The 19,699-nt window shown below is 38.8% G+C and overlaps 2 protein-coding genes across 2 annotated transcripts in view; both read left to right on the top strand.

Annotated features, from left to right (window-relative positions):
- LOC137405339 (uncharacterized) overlaps positions 1 to 1,698 on the top strand; it is a 51,360-nt gene extending 49,662 nt beyond the window's left edge. Inside the window, exon 12 of the mRNA XM_068091572.1 lies at positions 1,536 to 1,698. Within this exon, the coding sequence (XP_067947673.1) occupies positions 1,536 to 1,564 (29 nt within the window). The 3' untranslated portion in view covers positions 1,565 to 1,698. The remainder of the gene's footprint in view (positions 1 to 1,535) is intronic.
- An 8,533-nt stretch (positions 1,699 to 10,231) lies between these two features.
- LOC137389175 (serine/threonine-protein kinase prpf4B-like) lies at positions 10,232 to 11,370 on the top strand. Its single transcript, XM_068075481.1, has 4 exons — positions 10,232 to 10,346; positions 10,443 to 10,623; positions 10,804 to 11,046; positions 11,196 to 11,370. Exons 1-4 carry the CDS (start codon positions 10,232 to 10,234, stop codon positions 11,368 to 11,370), a joined length of 714 nt encoding a protein of 237 aa, XP_067931582.1.
- Positions 11,371 to 19,699: the final 8,329 nt, after the last annotated feature.

Here is a 19,699-nt window from a genome sequence, read left to right as displayed (position 1 = left end):
AGATAGAAGGAAACTGGTTAAGTTGAAGCAAGGGCTAGTAGAGGAAGGAAAAAGTTAGCAACAGATTGAGTGACCAGACGCCTAGTAAGACTTTTTTGGCTGATAGACATATAACCAGTCCTCAGCTGGCCAAAGAGTTAAAAGAATCAACAGGTACAGAGTTAGCATCATCAACTGTTTGCAAATTATTAAAAAGATAATGGCTTACGAAGTTGTAAAGCTTGTAGAAAATCTTTGCTATTATCTCGGCAAAGAAAGGCTCGTCTACAGTAGGCAAAAAAGAATGTGAATTGGTCACCAGAATACTTGAGAACAACATTATTTAGTGATGAGAGCACATTTACTGGGCAAAACCACTCTGGCAACAATATGTAAGAAGGAGACCTGGTGAAGAGTTTAAGCCAGAATGTATTCGATAAAGCATCCCACCTCAGTAATGGTGTAGGGTTGGTTCTCTGCTGCTGGTTCTGGTAGATTACATTTTGTTGATGGCATAATGAATGCAGAAAAATATAGTGGAGTACTACAAAGTGTGATGATACCATCTGTTAGGAGTCTGTTTAATAGAGAGTGGCTGTTCCAGGAAGATAATGCTCCATGCCACACAGCCAGAAGAGTCAAGACGTGGTTTGCTGACAACAGTGTCAACACTCTGACCTGGTCTGCTCAATCAGCAGATCTTAACCCAATTGAGAATTTGTGGAAAAGAATAGACAATCTCATAACTAAAGACAAACCAACTAATAAAAAAAGATTGATGGAGCTGATTGCGCAGTCCTGGCATCGAGTAGTGACACCTGAAGAGCTTCAGACACTGACAGATAGCATGCCCAGGCGCTGCCGAGCAGTGATTGACAACAAATGCTCGCCAACCAAATATTGATCGTCTTAAGGACCAAACAGCTCTTTTTAAGGCTACCAATCCCTGTCTGTAGTTTAATCCACAATAAAAGCATTGTCAAAGAAGAGAAAGATGTTATTTTATGAATCTTGTTCAGACACTATTTAATATAAATGGCAACTGTACAGTGATTCTCTAACAGCCTTCAGTAAACCTCTAATAATATTTTTATAGAAAATAAGATGTAGTTTTAAACTAAGTTTATCAAAAAGCCAGCATTGTGCCAATTTAAATGATATATAATTCTTTACAATTATGTAAATTTTTGATCTGGATAGTACTAAAAAAACAAATACAACTCACAATTCATAGCCATGTAGCAATACTTTGAGGCGGTTCCATATTTTGTATCCTCACTGTATATATTTTTATTTCTCTTACTGAGACAAATAGACACACTTACTTATATTGTTACAAATCCTAATTTTCAGGTAAGGATGGCTAAGTTTTTCTTACCATTATGGGCAGGATTTCAACTCTCAGAGCTATTATAACCCTAAAAACTGTAGCTTACCTATATAACCGTAAGAGCGATAACTTGTTTTTATAACCCTAAGAATTATAGCTTGTTTATATAATGGTAAAAAGACTTGACTATATAACCCTAAGAACTATAGCATTAGTTTGTTTGTAGGCTTGCTACACTTTGGAGAAAGCAGTTAGCTCCTTATAATGGAAATGACAGGTATTCTGGACTAATCTTCAGAAGTCATCTGAAGAGACGTAACATTCATTTAATTATATTATTCTAACTTTGTTGTAATTTTGTCATACAATTATTTCCTCTTCATTAAGGATTATTTCTTTTAGAAAGTTTTTCTTTCAGAAAGAATTGTTATTTCATCGGATTAATGGTAATGTTTTTTACTATAGATAAAAACACATTTATTATATTCATGAAGTAAAAATTCTAACTTTAGCAGTTTTTTAATTCGTAATCCATTAATATAGAAATATTCTATTGGCAGCACTAAATAACTTCAAGTTGTATATTTGATGGCAGTTGGATATTTGATCTATGCCTAGCTTCGTAAATTTCTTATAAACTCTGCTGAACTCGGTAGCCATGAAAATGACATTAGTGATAACTCTAGTCACTATTAAGTGTACATTGATGTATGTGGAAAGGTACGTATGTCTGACATCCGTACCAGCTTAAGTGCGTGTAGCATGTCAGATGTGTTTCATTGTTAGCAACAACAGTAGTCGTGTTTAAAATCTCTTTACAGTTCACCTATTCAACATTTCACTTTACATGAATCTTGTTTATTCACTCTATTTACTATTATAACTGCCTGCATAGGTTAACTTGTGACATCAATATTGCTCTCTAAATGTAGGATTGGCTTTAATCCACACGTGCTAATAAAAACAAAATTTTCACTCAGTAATGCCATTTGAATTTAAAAGAACTGGGTTATTTTGAGTTTTGGAATTGCCCTAACAGTTTTTGGTCATTTGAAGAAGCAAATCAGTAAGAACTGCCGATCAAGAGAACCAACATGATATCTCAAAACAAAAATAAGGTGAGAAGAGGCAGTTTATTTTTAATTTTCTAAGCATTGAAACTGTGTGAGTGGTCACCATTACATATTAAAGATTCAGTTAACAGCCATGACCTTATGACTGGACTAGTTAGCGGCTCTGGAATTGGTATAACATTCAAAATACCAGTAATATTTCCTGTACTACTACCCATACTACTACCAGTACCACTACCACTACCACTACTGATGTTGCTGCCTAATATGTTTATGAAGTCTCTACTAGAACCAAAATCTCCATGCAGTTTTGCCCAACTTTGCAATTAATTTGTGATTTCCTATAAACAGACAAGTGATATCATGTCATACATGGACTTAGCAATTTGGTGTGCACTGCTGGAAGCCAATATTAGGAGTTGTGATTCCATGTTGCTTTTATTTTATAAGTAATTCCTGCCATTTTGCAGATGAATGGCTGGTTAACAATAGAGCATATCACAATATAGTTAACTGGTTTTTATCTTTATTTAGTTTTCTGGAATTCAAACCAAGGTTTTCTTTTTGGGCTCGAATCTTGGTCAAAACTCAAAGACCCAAAATCAAACGATTGAGACTGAAAAATTGTAATTAATCATCAAGGCTTGTGTTAGTAGGTGGTTAATTATACATTAAAATCTTAACTTACAAATGCGAAACATTGAAAAATGTTAATTTTCATTTTTTGTTGTTAAGTGTATGTATAGTTATTGTATACAGATGAATCATGTTGTAGTAACCATTTTCCATGAATGCTTAAGGACTTCAGAGTGTAGAGGTGCTAAAAGGGACACTAGTGAGAGAATTATTTAGCAAAAGTTACAAATGTAATAGAAGCTTTGTACAGAGTAGGACACCAATTAACCAAAGTGCGAAGCACGCAAGCTTAAACATGCTTAATAATCAAATCCTGCAAATTGTTTTGTTTCATGATGAACCAAAGTTATCCTGCAATGTCTCTTTCTAAGTAAAAAGTACGAATGTAGTAGAACTTTTGTACAGAGTAGGAAACTAATAAACCTAACCATGTCCAGATTGCAACAGGCAGCAGCTGCGTCGGCCAACTGACCAATTACCAAAGCACTTGAAAACAGATAAGATATTTTCCAGTATCCAGTCCAAGCTTCTCGTTATAGTCACTGCCAAAGTGGTCAAGTTTGAGAAACGCCGGAGACGTGAAGCTTGATAGGTGAAGTAGCGCTAACAGCTGTAGCTGTGCAAACACGCTAATAGCTGTGCTGACAATTATCATTTGCAAGTTGACAACTATTGTTGGGCCAGATGAGAAGTTGTAGTGAAGGGAACAGAACATGATCCACAAAGATGATATGAAAATCACAATGCACAGCCCCCTAACCATTAGGTCCCATATATTTACTGTACGTAAAATATTTAATACAAATAGGATATTGCAGATATAAATAATAGCATTATAATACCCAGAAATAAGAATAAAAAATATATTTCTAAGAACCTTAATAGTAATCATAAACGAGGAGGCTGCATAGCAGAGTAATGATCTACAGTACAAAAACAATAGTTTTACAAAAAGAAAAAATATTAAAGGCACAGACATGCTTGTTCAACTCAAGCAATTCACAAAATCTATGTTAGATGTAAGAGTGAGCAGAGGTCATGCAATGTTTCACCAAGAAACTAATAAAATGTCTTGCTAGTGAACGCAATGAGCATAACCGGGTTGAGGCATTGCTCAGGAATATACTCAAGACTCCGCATGCACATGTAGTTGAAAGATGATAGTGTTGGTTTCTGACAGAACTCTAGTGGGTTTGCACGTAGAACATGCAAAGCTTCAGATGGTATGCGGTTCGGTTAAAGCTAGTTATACCTCGGGACACGCTTCACACAAATAAATCATTGTCGGAATTGGCTCCAGTGGACTGTAAATCATGCAGAGACAGATGAGATCGGCTATTTTATGAAACAACGCTGGTCTTGATGACAAAAGAGGTAAAGAATGAAAAACATATGGCTCTATGTAAAAAAACAAACAGACCATTAGAAACTGAACAAATAAAGAAAATGCACAAGAAAGCAGTTTGTTCACTTCAAGTTACATGTATATTAGTATGGACTACACTATATTAAATACTTGACTAGGTGAACACTATATCAACATGGACTACACCATATTAAACACTTGACTAGGTGAATACTATATCAACCTTGACTACACATATTAAACACTTGACTAAGTGAATACTATATCTACATGGACTACACCATATTAAACACTTGACTAGGTGAATACTATATCAACATTGACTACACCATATTAAACACTTGACTAGGTGACTACTATATCAACATGGACGACACCATATTAAACACTTGACTAGGTGAATACTATATCACCATGGACTACACCATATTAAACACTTGACTAGGTGAATACTACATCAACATGGACTACACAATATTAAACACTTGACTAGGTGAATAGTATACCAACATGGACCACACCATATTAAACACTTGACTAGGTGAATAGTATATCAACATGGACTACGCCATATTAAACACTTGACTAGGTGAATACTATACCAACATGGATTACACCATATTAAACACTTAATTAGGTAAATACTTTTCACCACCAGTTGATGAGTGTAAATCAATAAAATGATTCATAGACATAACTCCAGAACAGGACATTCTTGCGCTGAGAACAATTCCATGAACGTAGCGTAACAATTACTTTACAAACTATGACGAAACAACTTTTGCTATGACTTGATTCTAAATACCTACCTGTCCAGACGGCTTTTGTCTTTGCTGAGTGGAGGCTGTAGAACAGGTCCTTCCTCCATATGAGCTGATTGTGAAGTACATGGAAAGCACCAATTGTCCTGAGAAGCTGAGCCATTAGATAGCCTGCCAGAACTTCTCTCGCTGTCACGCTGTTTAATCGCTGGTTCCTCGGCTATAGAATCTATCCGAGTGAGCAAAACTAAGTGTGACAGAGAAAAGCACGAACAACAAACTATTCAATAATGGACAGTCAAGTCAGCATCAAGCGGAGTAGAAGGCAGAGAGAAGAGATTAAACAAAACACAGCAAACCAGAATTTTTTTCTGCATTCGCGAAAAAAGCAGCTTGATTTACCTGTAATAAAGCGCTCTCTAGTTATTTTGAGTTGATAATATTTTAGTTGATAAATTATTATAAAAAAGTTTTACCATTTTACGACTTATATGGGAATGAGAACAATTTGCATTATCAGTTCCTAAGATGTGTAAAACATGTATAGCTATATTAAAGTCCTAAGTTTTACATGTTAGTGTGGTAGGTTAGTTCTATCTTGTTCCAAAAAGGAGCTGACAAGGATATACTGCGTCTCCCACCTCTAGTGCTGCTGGAGCTTCCTCTGGTCTTAGATGAAGATTCCTCATCATACAAAGTCAAATCTCCCTGCGAGGATGATACCTTCATACTCCCACCAGCTGTAAAACGATATTAAATGTATGCATAGGGTAAGCATGAAAAATGAAGTCTGCACTTTTTAACTTGTTCCAGGATAGAAAAGCAATTAGAGAGCCAAACTTAAAAGATTATCAAGCTTATACAAAGCCTGTTCCAGCAGAGACTGCAAGCAGTGTTAGTGCATTATACTGGAGTTGTCTACACTCTAATGAACTGAATTATAATTTTGAAGCAAGCCTCCTAAGGGATACATCATGCAAGATGGTTACTCTGAGGACTCAGGTATTCCCAACACCCTTCAGGCAATGTTTTGCAAAGCATCCCACCTACACCTCGCATTACACCCAACAACCGCCGAGCATCTTCTTATAAAGCCTCTCACCCAAACACCACCGTGATCACCTTCCATAGTGCTGTCTGCTTCCGTGCGCGCATCACTCACTGCCTCTTCCAGAGGTTTTACCATAAGCTCAACCTGGGCTATGATGTCGAACTCTGAAGTTACAGGTAATACCTCTTCAGAAGTTTTAACTGGCTAAGTGTCAACATTGCAAGCCAATGACTTTCAAGGATCAGAGACCTTGCAGCTTGATTGGTCATTACTTGCGCATCCAGCGATGGTTGATACTGCGTCAAGAGAAAACTAGACTTGGGGCAACTGGTGGGCTAGTGGGTGAAGAGACCTTAGGGTCTGTATAGCTTTATATTTTATTTAGTTGTGGAGGAGCAAGTTTAGGCGGTGCTGTAAGTACATCACAGTGCATCGCTTTAACATATAACAGCCAAAAGCTACATAGAGTTGGTCCTAGTTATGCATCAGCTTTTCCATTAAAATTCTAAGTAAATGGTTTTACATTTTTGATTGTTTCACTTTTTTTTATTGTTTCACATTTTTGGACCCAGCAGTCTTCAGTATTAGTTTAAGTAATTTAGTTTTGAATGTCTGAATGAATGTTACTGAAGATGTTTAAATCCTTTCACAGGAGATTTTAAATAATTTATGCAACCAGACTTAATTTAAACATTAATGTCTTACTGCTTTTCTACAGTTTTTTTTTCTACAGTAAAAATGTATTGTGTATAAAAAAGTAAAATTTTAACAAAAGGGATGCTCATTGAACACAAAATAATAAATCCGACTGTGCATAATAATTCGTGCCATGCACAGTGAATGAGACAATATTCCTGACCATGCATGCTAAAATTTCAATGAATCACGCACTTTCATATCTTTTGCAAATAACTTGGACAAACGAGGATTATAATAGCTTCCAGAATGCTTGAAAAGAGACCAGGATTAAACAAAACAAACCTTTCTTTTCAACGACCGAGTGAGTAGACTTGTCTATCACAGTGTTAGACCTGCTTGGTTTACCAGGCTTAGCAGGCTTGGGAGGAGTTTAGGGCACAAGGCAGACGGTTTTGTAGGAGCGCTTGCTACCGTTTCAGGAAAGGCAGCGATAGGTTTGGGAAGCGTTGGCCAAACTGGAGAAGTCGTAGCAACAAGATTATTTTTGCTGGAATCACTGGAAGATAGCGCAGGTAGTTTGAGTGCAGGAGGTCAAGCTGATGGTAAACCAAGAGACAGCATCCCACTAAATTTGGGACCTGGTTTATCCATGGCTTTAGTCACAGTTTTTACTCAACCCTTAGAGTTGAGGCCCTTTTCAAGCTTAGGCAAGGCCTTGTTCTCAGTGTTTTGTGCTGGTTTGAGAATTTCCTTTGGCTGTGAAAGTGAGGTAAGAGAAAAACAATACATACACAAATTTTAGACTGAAATACCTACTAACAAAAATTGTGCAAATATTACCACTGTAAGTCAGCGTAAGTCAAGATAATTTTAAATTTTCTTTTTATGGAATATGAAAAAATAAAGGAGAAGGTGACTTATCAACTACAAAAACCTTTACGTAACAATTATGGCTAGAAGATCAGAAAAATCTCACAGCCTTTCTATACTGTCTACACCTATACTTTCTACACCTGACAACCTGAACAGTATAAAGATTGCAGACTTTGTACCAAATTAATGCGCTCTAAATCATGCTGTAACGCACGGGGTGGAAAGCAAACTCGACCTAAGACAAGTGCTTGTGTTTATCCCACGACCAAACACGAGCGAAGTGAGTGTGTTTGGAAGCTTTGTGATAAATGCATATGTGCACACAACTCCCGAAAAGTATCCACCAACAGCCTTACCCAAACCCTTGTACCGTAATCCCATCAAAAAATTTAATCATTTTTTGTGGAGCTGTTTAAGTATAATAGTGATACAAAACACTTATACACATATTTAAATATGTTACCAAATCTTTGAAAATTGTTGACAGTATCCTAAAACTTACTCATCTGATCAGATGATACATAACTAAAAAAATTCAATTGGCTTAAAGTCGTCATTAAAACCTGACGAGCCTTTTTAATCAAAATTAAGACCGACCAACCAAATGCCCATAAAGCCGTGCAACAGATAGTAACAAAACGTGCACATTTTACCAGTGTATGGCATTGTCCAATTGCTGAAGGTTTCTGTAATAAATGTAGACCGTTTGTTTTACCTTCAGTAAATCGTAACATTATGACATCGCAATTTTGATTTACTGGTACGAAAATGTGGTACACAGTTTATCAGCCTATGTTTTTTTGTCCAATTACCGAAGGTTTCATTAAATTATCTAGAAAATTAGCCAAATTTCTTTACAACTTATGTACAAGCTAGGGCCGAACTACAATGCCCCTTTATGACAAGAAAATTTTGTTATTTTGTTCCAGTTTGCAGAAAACCTTTAGACACACGTGAATGCTAATGCTTGCTTTCTGTTACAGATCGCTGCCGAAACCATTCTACATCCAACACAACCAACTTTCAAACTGTGTATATTACACAGCAGCTTGCCATTTGACTGCTAATATTGCATTTCTCAACCAGCAGTACCTTTTCTTTTCTCCATTATCACTTTGGTCCTGAGCTGTATGACAGGGGAATTTTTAGTTTTATAAAGGCTTATTTACATAAAGCAAAGATTTTAGAAAGCAACATTTTGTTTAGACTTTCACTCAGTAGCTATCGATAGGCAATTTAGATTGGGTTTGAGATTATGGCCACTCTGTTGAATACCTAAATACCTAAATATTCATAGAACATCATTTTGAAAATGGTTGTTGCTGCATTGATTTTTTCTAAGGTTACTAAGAGCATAGTATATATTTTTCTATTTCATGTTTGTGACCTCATAGATATTCTCGACTACAATCCAGATTACAAAAAGACAGATTTTCTTACCTATCTAGACTGAATGTGTTAATTTCAAGGTAGGGCATAGGCTCACCTGCATAGAACTTCTGTTGGATTTCGTCTCAGCAGGCAAATCTCCAGACATGCGTGGAAAGCCAAAGCCAAAATTTATTTTTTTCGGTGTTGGTAAAAGAGCACCCAAATACATAAGTTGTTGGTATAGGAGCACCTAGATAAATAAGATGTTGGTGTCGGAACACCTAGATAGATAAGTTGTTGGTATAGGAGCACCTAATAAGATAAGTTCTTGGTATAGGAACAACTAAATATATAAGTTGTTGGTATAGGACCACCCATAATATAGGTTGTTGATATAGGAACACCTAAATACATGAGTTGTTGGTGTAGGAGCACCTAAATAGATAGGTTGTTGGTATAGGACTACCTAAATAGAAAAGTAGATGGTATAGGATTTCCTAAATAAAAAACCTGTTGGCATAGGACCACCTAAAGAGATAAGTTTTTGGTATAGGACCATTTAAATAGATAAGTTGTTGGTATAGGAGCATCTAAATACATAAGTTGTAGATATTGTTGTATAATCGGGTCAGTGGTCCCAAGGCTACGCTAATGTCCGAAGACACAGCAGTTACAGGTAGTGACGAGAGGTTAAGCGAGAAGCCAGTGACGTGGTAGTGACGCAGCAGAGAGAACAGAATACAAGCAACTACAGAATAAGAGCAGTTCCTTCTTCACATCAATACCTATAAGTGTACTAATTTATAGAACATGGCGCAGTTGACGAACTTACACATTTTTTTTGTGGTGCTATCATTAGCGATAATTTTCTGGTTTCGTTGTAAGTTTAACGTTTGACAGGACCTTTTCACAGGCATGCAGGTGAGGTGATGTGTGATAGTGTACTGTCGTGCAGACAAGTTGTTAGGCTGTGATGAGTCAAAGCAGGGAAGTGTCGGTGTTGAAAAGGTACAGAATTTTCTTATTCGTTAATTGGTAGGAGAAGTTGAAAAATAAAAAGTTTAAGGAAAGGTGTAGAGTTGGTTGGTGGCCTGAAATATATTGTGTCGTGAGGGGATGAAGAGCGGTTATCAAAAGCTAGCGTTTGTGAGCATGGCGATGGCTCCTAGGGAAAAATTCATAGAAGAAATGAATTTACGTATCGAGAGTGCAGTTGAGAGGAAAGGTTATGAAGATGATGATGGTGACAGAGTGCCTATTATGAGAGGTAGAGCTAAGTTAGTGCCGCTATTGAAAGCTTTTGGGCATAACGATAAAGAAGTATTAAGAGGTGCAGGGTTCAATGTAGATGGTTGAAATTCAGCATATGAAAAGGCAGTGGAGATTTTACAGGGGCACTATGGCAAACAAAAGAGCATGTTTGTAAAAGGGCATAAGTTTCTGACAGCTAAACAGGCATCTGGTGAAAGTGATAGAGATTACTTACAAAGAGTTGAGAGTTTGATCAAATATGCTGAGGTAGCAAATAATGATGATAGGACAAGGTTTGCCCTTATAGTGAAGTTAACGGGTTGAGGGATAGAGAAGTAAGTAGATAGAAGTAAGTAGAAGTAAGTAGCCAATTTGGCTTGGGGGTTGTTAAATGAGGCATTGAGGGCTCAAGATATGGCAAACAATTAAAATAGTTTCTTGAGGGCGGGGAGAAGAAGTACTGACTTGAACAGCAAGATTAAGATGAAGTTAGCAAAGGTACCTGAGTTCGACAGCTGTGCGCATTACCAGAGTGGTGGTAGAGATAGAAGTTATGACTCAGAAGGTAAATTTTCCCCTAAAAGTAGCCCTAAAAGTGGTAGAAGGTATTACGGGAACACTAATGATGAGCGTGATGTTTATAAGTATGGGGCAAGGAACCGAGAGTATAGTAAGGACAGGGACAATAGGAGATATAGAGATGATAGCAGGGACAGGTATGTCTCTAGAAACAGAGCCAATAGTAGAGAAAGTAGCAGAGATAGAGTTTGCTACAATTGCAAGTGTAGTGGCCACGAGATGCGGAGTTGTCCCTCCATTAAAATTTTTTTTGTGGCTGACGAGGATATGCATCCCGACATTGTAGGGATAAGGGCGGAGATGTAGGTTATGACAGACAAGGTAGCAGCAGGGGGTTAAGAGGTAACCGTGACAGCAGCTATGAGAGGTATGGTAGTCGAGATAATAGTAGGGAGAAATACAGGGGCCGAGAAAGCCCCCGCGAGGGGAGTGCCAAGTTGAGCAGGTACAGGGGAGAATAGTATGAATAGGTTTGAGAGAAGGAGAGAGAGTTATAAGGAGAGGCGTGAGATGAATGGGTATGATGTAAGGTACCGGTATAGTGGAAAGGCCAGAAGCGTTAGGTTCTCTGGCTCTAGGAATAAGTATGATGAAGACCCTTGACTAGGCTGGAGAATTGTGCAGTATCTAAAAGTCAATAAGGAGAATGTCGAGTTTACATTTCCTACTGGGGCAGAAGTGTTGACTGTAACAGAGGGGACGACCAAAAGGTTGACCCTACGACTAGAGGAGCCATCGACTGTCTTAGCAGGAGAAGATGGTTTTAAATTCAAAGTAGTTAGTAAAGCAGGAGTTCAGTTGGAAAGTAAATATAGATTTATGGAGGCCGAAGTGTACGTGATGAAGGGATCTAAGGCAAACCTGTTGGGTATAATCGAATTGAGGCAGCTGAATCTCTTGGCTGTATTCAATGCGGTAAGCAACAGCGAATTTGACCCAGTAAGAGAGTTTGAGGAAATTTTTAAAAGTTTGGGCACAATGCCAGGTTTTTTTAGAATTAAGTTAAAAGAAGGTATAGAGCCAGTAAGGTTATACTCGCCTAGACCTATAGCACCAGGTTAAGAGAGCAGGCTAAGCAGGAGTTAGGTGGTATGTTGGCAAATGAAGCAATTGAGTGGGTTGAAGAACCTACTGAGTGGTGCTCAGGGCTAGCTATAGCACCTAAGGTAGGGAGAAGTTAAGAATGTGTGTAGATTTAACTGGGGCTGATCAGATCTGTCAAGCGAGAGGTTTACCCTTTGCCTAAGATTTCAGATTTGCTCAGTGAATTGTCTAAGGGAACAATGTTTTTGAAGTTAGATGGGATATCAAGGTTTTGGCAAGTTCAGGTGGAGGAGAGGTCAAGGTCATTGACAACCTTTATCACCCCTTGGAGCAGGTATAGGTTCAATCGTATGCCATTTGGTGTCTCCTCCACTCCTGAATTTTTCCAGAGAGCAATGGAAAATGTTATTGGTGCCGTGAAAGGAGTAGTATGCTTGATAGAGGATGTCCTAGTATATGGAAAAACACAAATGAACATTGGTCGAGATTGAGGGAGATACTAGGGCAAATCAGGTGTTCAAACATGACATTAAGGAAAAATAAGTGCAAGTGTGAGGGGGTGCTGTCCTCACACTTATGGGTTCGGCGTGAAACAAGACGTTCACTCTAAGCATTAAGCGAGATATTATATTTGAGTCAGATACAGTGTGTACATAGCAATCACTTGTAAATTAACTGCTGATATAAAGCTAAAAACCGTTCTTATATACAAAAACTGTGACAGCATGATTGACATCAAAGTATAAACATTGCCAAACACAACTTGGTATATGTGGCGCACAACATTAGACAAAATATACATTGTATGTTTTAGACACCGATGGCACGACCAAAGTTCACAGGAGAATATTTCATTAAGTATGATGAAATGTATTAAGAATAAATCTTGAAGGCAGAGACAGGATGAGATTGTTGGCTTTAGACATTGTTCATGGTAATTAATGTCAGCAATGTCTGTCAATATAAATAAAACCGTAAGCATTGCATAGCTTGCGTAAATGAGTGTTATTCTTGGAATGTTACTGTGATGGTATTATAACGAGATAATGGTTGTCCTATACAGCTGACATATTTAGGTCAACTCCGGCGGTCTTCTTCTTTGAGATATTATGATATCTTACACAAGTTTGGCCAAAGTGAAATCATGTTTTTTGGCCATTTGGTTAGCGCGTCTGGTATTAGGCCAGATCCATGTAAAGTAGAGCCAGTTTTAGACTTGAAGCCGCTGGCTATTAAAACAAGGGCTAGAAGGTTTACAGGGATGGTAAATTATTTGAGTAAGTTTAGCAGAGAGCTAGCGGAGCTATGCACACCAATTTACAAGGTGTAAAAACGTAGATCAGAGTGGTATTAGGGTCCAGATCAGGAACAAGCTTTTGAGGAGGTAAAGATAGCTTTATCTAAAGCACCAGTATTGTGTGCCTTTGACTTGAATAAGAGGCATAGAGTGTCTGCAGACGCCAGCAGGAATACAGTAGGGGCAGTATTGTTGCAATTGAATGAGGGTAATATGTGGCAGCCAGTTGAATATGTGTCAAGGAAAATGACCGAGACAAAGGAAAGGTATGCGATGATCGAGAAAGAGGCATTGGCAATTACATAGGCATGTGAGAAATTTTACTACTATTTAGTGGGTAGAAAATTTGAGGTTGAGACTGACCATGAGCCTCTTATTTCATTATTGCGTGAGAAGGACTTGTCAGTCTTACCAGTCAGGGTTAAGAGGTTTTGTTATGTTTCTGCACAGAAGCAATTAAATAGAGTATTAAATTAGAGAAATGGTTTATTGCACACTCCAGAGACAACTGATTTGATAACAGAAAACCCAAGTATTTATATGTTTGGTCATAGAAAAGCTTTGTAAAAAGCTACAAGCATTATTAATAGCTATAATGAGACAGTACTATATAATATTAGCTTGTATAAAGCTTTAGCTAAAAAGCATAATGTTTGTTGGCAAAGTACCAGTAATACTTGGCACTTGCATGACACCTCCTCACTAAGCTAAAGGTTCTTTCTGGTTCTCTTAGACCTTCGGGGTTTGTCTCTGCTATACTCATCTCCATCAGATAGACGAGGGTTGCGTGGTCTTCTTCTAGACGGAGGTTGCTCTGTTACAGTTGTAGGGGCTGGTAGTTGCAGTTTTGTCTCCTCTGTTATATCAGGTTTATCTCCAGGGTCTTGATCTTCTTCTGTTGAGTATCTTGGTCTGAGTTGTTCAACATGTCTTCTCCAAGTAGGTCCCTTTGGTACCACTTTGACATTGAGACTACGAGTTCCATATATCTTAGTAACAATGGCTGGAACCCATCTAGGTTGTCTGTTGCGTTTAGGTCCATGATACAAGGCATAGCATGGTGCTCCAAGATTGTAGCTGTGTATCTTGCTAACTGTCTTTTCTGCCGATCGGTTGACTTCTCTGGATTGATGAAACTGTGCTATGTGTGCGGGTGATGGCAATAGGGTGTCAATCTTGCATCTCATCTGTCTTCCATTCAGCAGCTGACTGGGAGAGTATCCTGTAGGAAGTGGTGTCCTTCTATAGTGCATCAGGAACTGTTGTAGTGCAGATTTAGGTGAGAGTGACGATTTCTTCATGGCTTGTTTGAAGGATTGTACTAGTCTTTCAGCTGCGCCATTTGTAGCTGGATGGTAGGGTGCTCCAGTGAGGTGAACAATGCTTCTCTCTTGACACCACTGCTGAAACTCTCCTGAGGTGAAGCTGGTAGCATTGTCAGTGACTATGGTGTGAGGGTATCCAAAGTGTGCGAATATCTCCTCTAAGATGTCTGTGGTAGCTCTGGTAGAAGTAGATGACGTCCTGTGTATGCATGGATACTTTGAGTAGGCATCTATCATCACTAGCCATTGGCTGCCCATGAAGTTCACTGCATGATCTAAGTGAAGACGACTCCATGGCTTCTCAGGTAGCATCCAGGGATGTATAGGATACTTCTGTGGAAGCTTCTGGTGTTCAGCACAGGCAGTGCACTGTCGGCTTGTCTCCTCTATATCAGAGTCAATGCGAGGCCAATAGACAGCAGTTCGAGCTAGCTTCTTCATTCTTTCCATTCCAAAGTGTCCAAGGTGAAGGATCTTTAATACTTCCTGTTGTAACTTGACAGGAATGACTACTCTGTTGCCATATAGAAGACAACCTTCAGTGATAGAAAGTGAATCTGAGATCTTGTGGAAGAGTGACAGCTGAGTCTCCTTCATCTCTTTGTTACCAGGCCATCCTTCTGCTGTGTAGCGCATTACTGTGGCTAGTGTTGTGTCTTTCTTTGTCTCCTTTGCTAGAACATTGTAGTCTGTAGAGTTGAGCTGTTGTCCAATAGTGTGAATAGTGCATACTGTATCAACATCATCCTCATCTTCTCTTGCATCAAACTCTTTATCAGGTCCAACTGGCAGTCTTGAGAGGACATCTGCATTTTGATGATGCTGGGTAGATCTGTATTCTATGGTGTAGTCATACTGATTTAGTACCAGTGCCCATCTTGCTAGTCTGTTGGCTGCTAGAGCTGGAACTCCTTTGGTAGGTCCTAGAAGTGTGAGAAGAGGTCTGTGGTCAGTTACCAAGATAAACCGTCGACCATACAGGTACTGGTGATACTTCTTTAGAGCAAATATGATTGAGAGAGCTTCTTTTTGTATTTGTCCATATTTCCTCTGTGTGCTGGTCAGTGTTTTTGAAACATTGGCTATTGGTCTCTCACTTCCATCAGAATAACGATGAAATAGTACAGCTCCCAGTCCAGTTTCTGAAGCATCACATGAGATTCCAATGTCAAGATCTGGGTTGAAGTGTGCTAAGACATTATCAGTTGATAGCATATCTTTCAGTTTGTTGAAGCTCTTTTCTTGTTCAGTGCCCCACTTCCAGGTCTCTCCTTTGCGTGTCAGTTTGTGCAATGGTCCTGTGAGTTGTGACAGATTGGGTATGAACTTGCTGTAGAATTGTGTAGCTCCTAAGAAAGATCTTAGCTGAGTTAAGTCTGTTGGGACTGGCATCTGTTGTACTGCATCTGCCTTCTTTCCTTTAGTGATTCCCTTTGAAGTGAGTTTGTGTCCCAGATACTCTACTGTAGGTTGAGCAAAACAGCACTTGTCTTTTCTACATCTGAGCCCTCTTTCTTCTAATCTTTGAAGAAGTCGACGTAAGTTTTGTAGATGGCTCTCTGCATTGGCTCCACTCACTAGTATATCATCTAGGTATACTGCTACTCCTGGGAGGTCTTGTGTCAGTTGCTCCATGATTTCTTGAAAATACCCTGGTGCTGAGCTTATGCCAAAGGGCAACCTCTTCTGTAGTAGTACTCCTCGGTGTGTTGATAGTGCTAGTCGTCGTTGACTTTCTGGTGCCAACAATGTTTGATTGTAGGCATCTGCTAAATCAATCTTTGTGTAGCAATAGCCTCCACCTAGTTTTCTGATTAGATCTTCTGGTAGTGGGATAGGTTTCCTATGTGTTTCTAGCTGATTATTGATAGTCTTGGAGTAGTCTCCACATACTCTGATCTTCCCTGCAGCTTGACCTGTTGTAGATTTGCGTACAGGTACAACTGGTGTTCCATACTGGTTGAATTGAGTTGGTTCCCATATGCCTTTAGCTACACCTGCTTCGTATGCTTGGTTGAGCTCTTCTGTCAAAGCAATAGGAACTGGTCTGGGTCAGCAGAAGACTGGCTTTGTTGAAGGTTTGAAGTTTATCTCTAGTTCAAAGTTCTTGAGACATCCTAGCTCGTCTTTGAATATTTCTGGAAATTCTTTGCACATCTCCTTACACTTGATTTGTAACCTCCCATCTGGCTGGTTCTCTGTGATTGTTGATACAAGGTTCTGTTGTAGCTTGTCATCAATAGAGATGCCTAGTTGCTGTATAGCAGTTCTTCCTAGTAGGTTGAGATCTTGTACAGCACTAATCACAAATGGTAGTCTGACTTCTTTCTGTGCATCCAATTGGGCAGTTAGCTCACATCTGCCAAGCGTCTCTATGAGATGTCCTAAGGCTGATTTGTAGTTAACTGTAGTAGGTTTTAGGTTTGGCTTTCCTAGCTTCTCCCATATTGATTTACAGATGAAGTTGTCACATGCTCCAGTGTCCAGTTCAAGTGTGAAGTTGTCTCCCTCCAGTTTGATGTTTTCAGCAAGTTTCACCATCTTGGTTGATGTGCATTCTATCATCTTTACTGGTTTTTCTGCTGCAGATGATTTCTTTTTCTTGCATGCTCTTTCTATGTGACCTTGTTTAGAACAAAAGTTGCAGGTGGCTGCTTTGAATCTGCAGTCATCCGCTGTATGGTTAGTTCGGTCACATCTGTAGCATAGCTTTCCTTCCTTCTGCTTGTCAGGTGTAAAGTTGTTTTTCTGGATTGGTTTGTATCTTGATTTCTGTTGAGCGACCTTGTTGACTTTAGACGAGTTTCCATAAACTGTCTCTTTGGCAACTTTAGCTGCTTCTTCTGTCTCCTGTGCTACCTGTATAGCTTTGTTGAAGTTGAGTTCATTGTCCTTGACCTTGAAGAGAGATTTGAGAACTGCTTCATTGTTTACAGAGCAGATAAATCTTGTTCTGAGAGCCTCATCTAATGGATCTGTAATGTCTATGAAGGCACATGTAGTTGCATCCTGACGAATTCTGGCAGCTAACTCTTGAATAGTTTCTCCAGGTTTCCTCTGCATGTCACTCCAATACTTGTAACGCTCTCTAACAATGAAGCGCTTAGGGTCATACTGGTCTTTGAGAAATTCCAGTATTTCATCCATGTTGAGGTCGTTGATCTGCTTGGGTGTTGAAAGCTGAGCTGCCATATTACTAAGCTGCTTGTAGAGTGTAGGCTGTTGGTTGGTGAGAAAAGTGCCAGCAATCTTGTCTTGATAAATAGAATTTGCTGCAATGAATGTGTTGAATCTGTCTATGTAATCTGTTAGTAGCTCTGCTGTTGGGTCAAAACCTGGGAAGGCTGGAACAGCGGTTGCAGCTGTTTCTTGTTTCCGTTGTAGGTTTTGTAGTAGTAGCTCCATCAGTTTCTTATTCTCCTCCATTCTTTCATCTTGCTGACGTCTGTATTCCTCTTGTTGCTGCTTGAACTCCTCATGCTGCTGTTGTCTATGCTCTTCTTGCTGCTTTCTCTGCTCCTCTTGCTGCTGTCTCTGGTCCTCCTGCTGCTTCTGCATTAGCTTGATCAGGTCTGCTACTTCTGCCATTGTAGTGGTGCAATTTTGAACAGTTACTCTTGTAATAAACTAGAACTCTTTGTATCAATTTTATCAATGATAAAATCTGAACAAAACTCTTTGTAACTGTTCAAAAGAGAAATCCTTGTCGCCAATTAGCTTCTGTTATGTTTCTGCACAGAAGCAATTAAATAGAGTATTAAATTAGAGAAATGGTTTATTGCACACTCCAGAGACAACTGATTTGATAACAGAAAACCCAAGTATTTATATGTTTGGTCATAGAAAAGCTTTGTAAAAAGCTACAAGCATTATTAATAGCTATAATGAGACAGTACTATATAATATTAGCTTGTATAAAGCTTTAGCTAAAAAGCATAATGTTTGTTGGGAAAGTACCAGTAATACTTGGCACTTGCATGACAGGTTTGAAATAGGATTAATGAGGTATGACTACACAATATTTCATACACCCGGAGAGCAAATGTATTTGGCTGACTCTTTGAGCCGATCTAATGGCAAGCTTTACAGCGAAAGTGAAATGGTTAGGGGTGAAGGAGTAGATACTGCTGTAGTTGGCTGTGTGACTACTGACGATTTCAAGGAAAGCACAATGATAGAGTTAAGGTTTGAGATGTTGAAGGATGAGGAGGCAGCAGAGTGTTTAAAATTTGTTATGGAAGGATGGCCGAAAGGTGGAAAAAATAGGGCAGTGAGCTTTTAAAGCTTTATAGCGCAAGAGAATGGCTTACTGAACAATATGGTTCACTTTTCTTTAGGGTCAGAGTATATATATCTAGGTCAATGAGACAGTTGTATCTAGAGAAGTGTCATGTTGGTCACCAGAGAGTTGATAAATGTCGAAGGAGAGCTAGGTGCCACTTCTGGTGGCCAGGATTTAGTATAGACAGCTATGAGGTTGTAAGGCAATGCAACACCTGTGTCATCTATGGGGCAGTCAAACACCAACCTATGGTTGAATATGAGTTACCAACAAGGCCTTGGGAAGTACTTGGTAGTGATGTGTTTGTATTGAATGGAGAGTTATTTTTGATGATAGTTGATTACTATTCCAGGTGGATTGATTTACTGCACATCAAGGCTCAAACATCTAGGGAAATAAAAACTGTTATAAAAAAGTGTTTGCTAGCTTCGGTATCCCTAGCCTTTTTTATGTTCAGATAATGGGCCTTGTTATAATAGTAAAGGGTTTAGAAATTTCGCAAGTTTGTTCAAAATCAGAGTAGTTACCAGTAGTCCTCACTATCTGCAGAGTAATGGGTTGGCGGAGAGTGCTGTTAAAACAGTGAAAGGTTTGTGGAAAAAAGAAAAAGATAAGGATATGGCATTGTTAGTGTGTAAAACAACCCCTTTGTCAACTGGTTACTCACCTAGCAAACTAATGTTTGGCTGAGCGATTAAGTCGAATTTGAGCGTAAGCAGTAAAGGGGAAGTAGATGACGAGAAGCTTGAAAGTAGAGAAAGAAAAAGAAATTCGAAGTTAAAAAGCAGTTGGGATATCCAACATAGGGTATCCAAATTGCAAGAATTAGAGCCAGGACAAGT

Source organism: Watersipora subatra, chromosome 1 (assembly GCF_963576615.1).
Source record: "Watersipora subatra chromosome 1, tzWatSuba1.1, whole genome shotgun sequence".
Taxonomy (NCBI): Eukaryota; Metazoa; Bryozoa; class Gymnolaemata; order Cheilostomatida; family Watersiporidae; genus Watersipora; species Watersipora subatra.
The sequence above is the reverse complement of the archived record's forward strand: the minus strand, read 5'-3'. Positions and strand labels throughout refer to the sequence as shown.

Coding starts and splice junctions, on each gene's coding strand:
- LOC137389175 (XM_068075481.1), top strand. CDS start 10,232: ATGGCGATGGCTCCTAGGGAAAAATTCATAGAAGAAATGAATTTACGT. Junction 10,624..10,803: donor AATAATGATGATAGGACAAG/GTTTGCCCTTAT, acceptor TGACTTGAACAG/CAAGATTAAGATGAAGTTAG. Junction 11,047..11,195: donor AGAGATGATAGCAGGGACAG/GTATGTCTCTAG, acceptor CCGACATTGTAG/GGATAAGGGCGGAGATGTAG.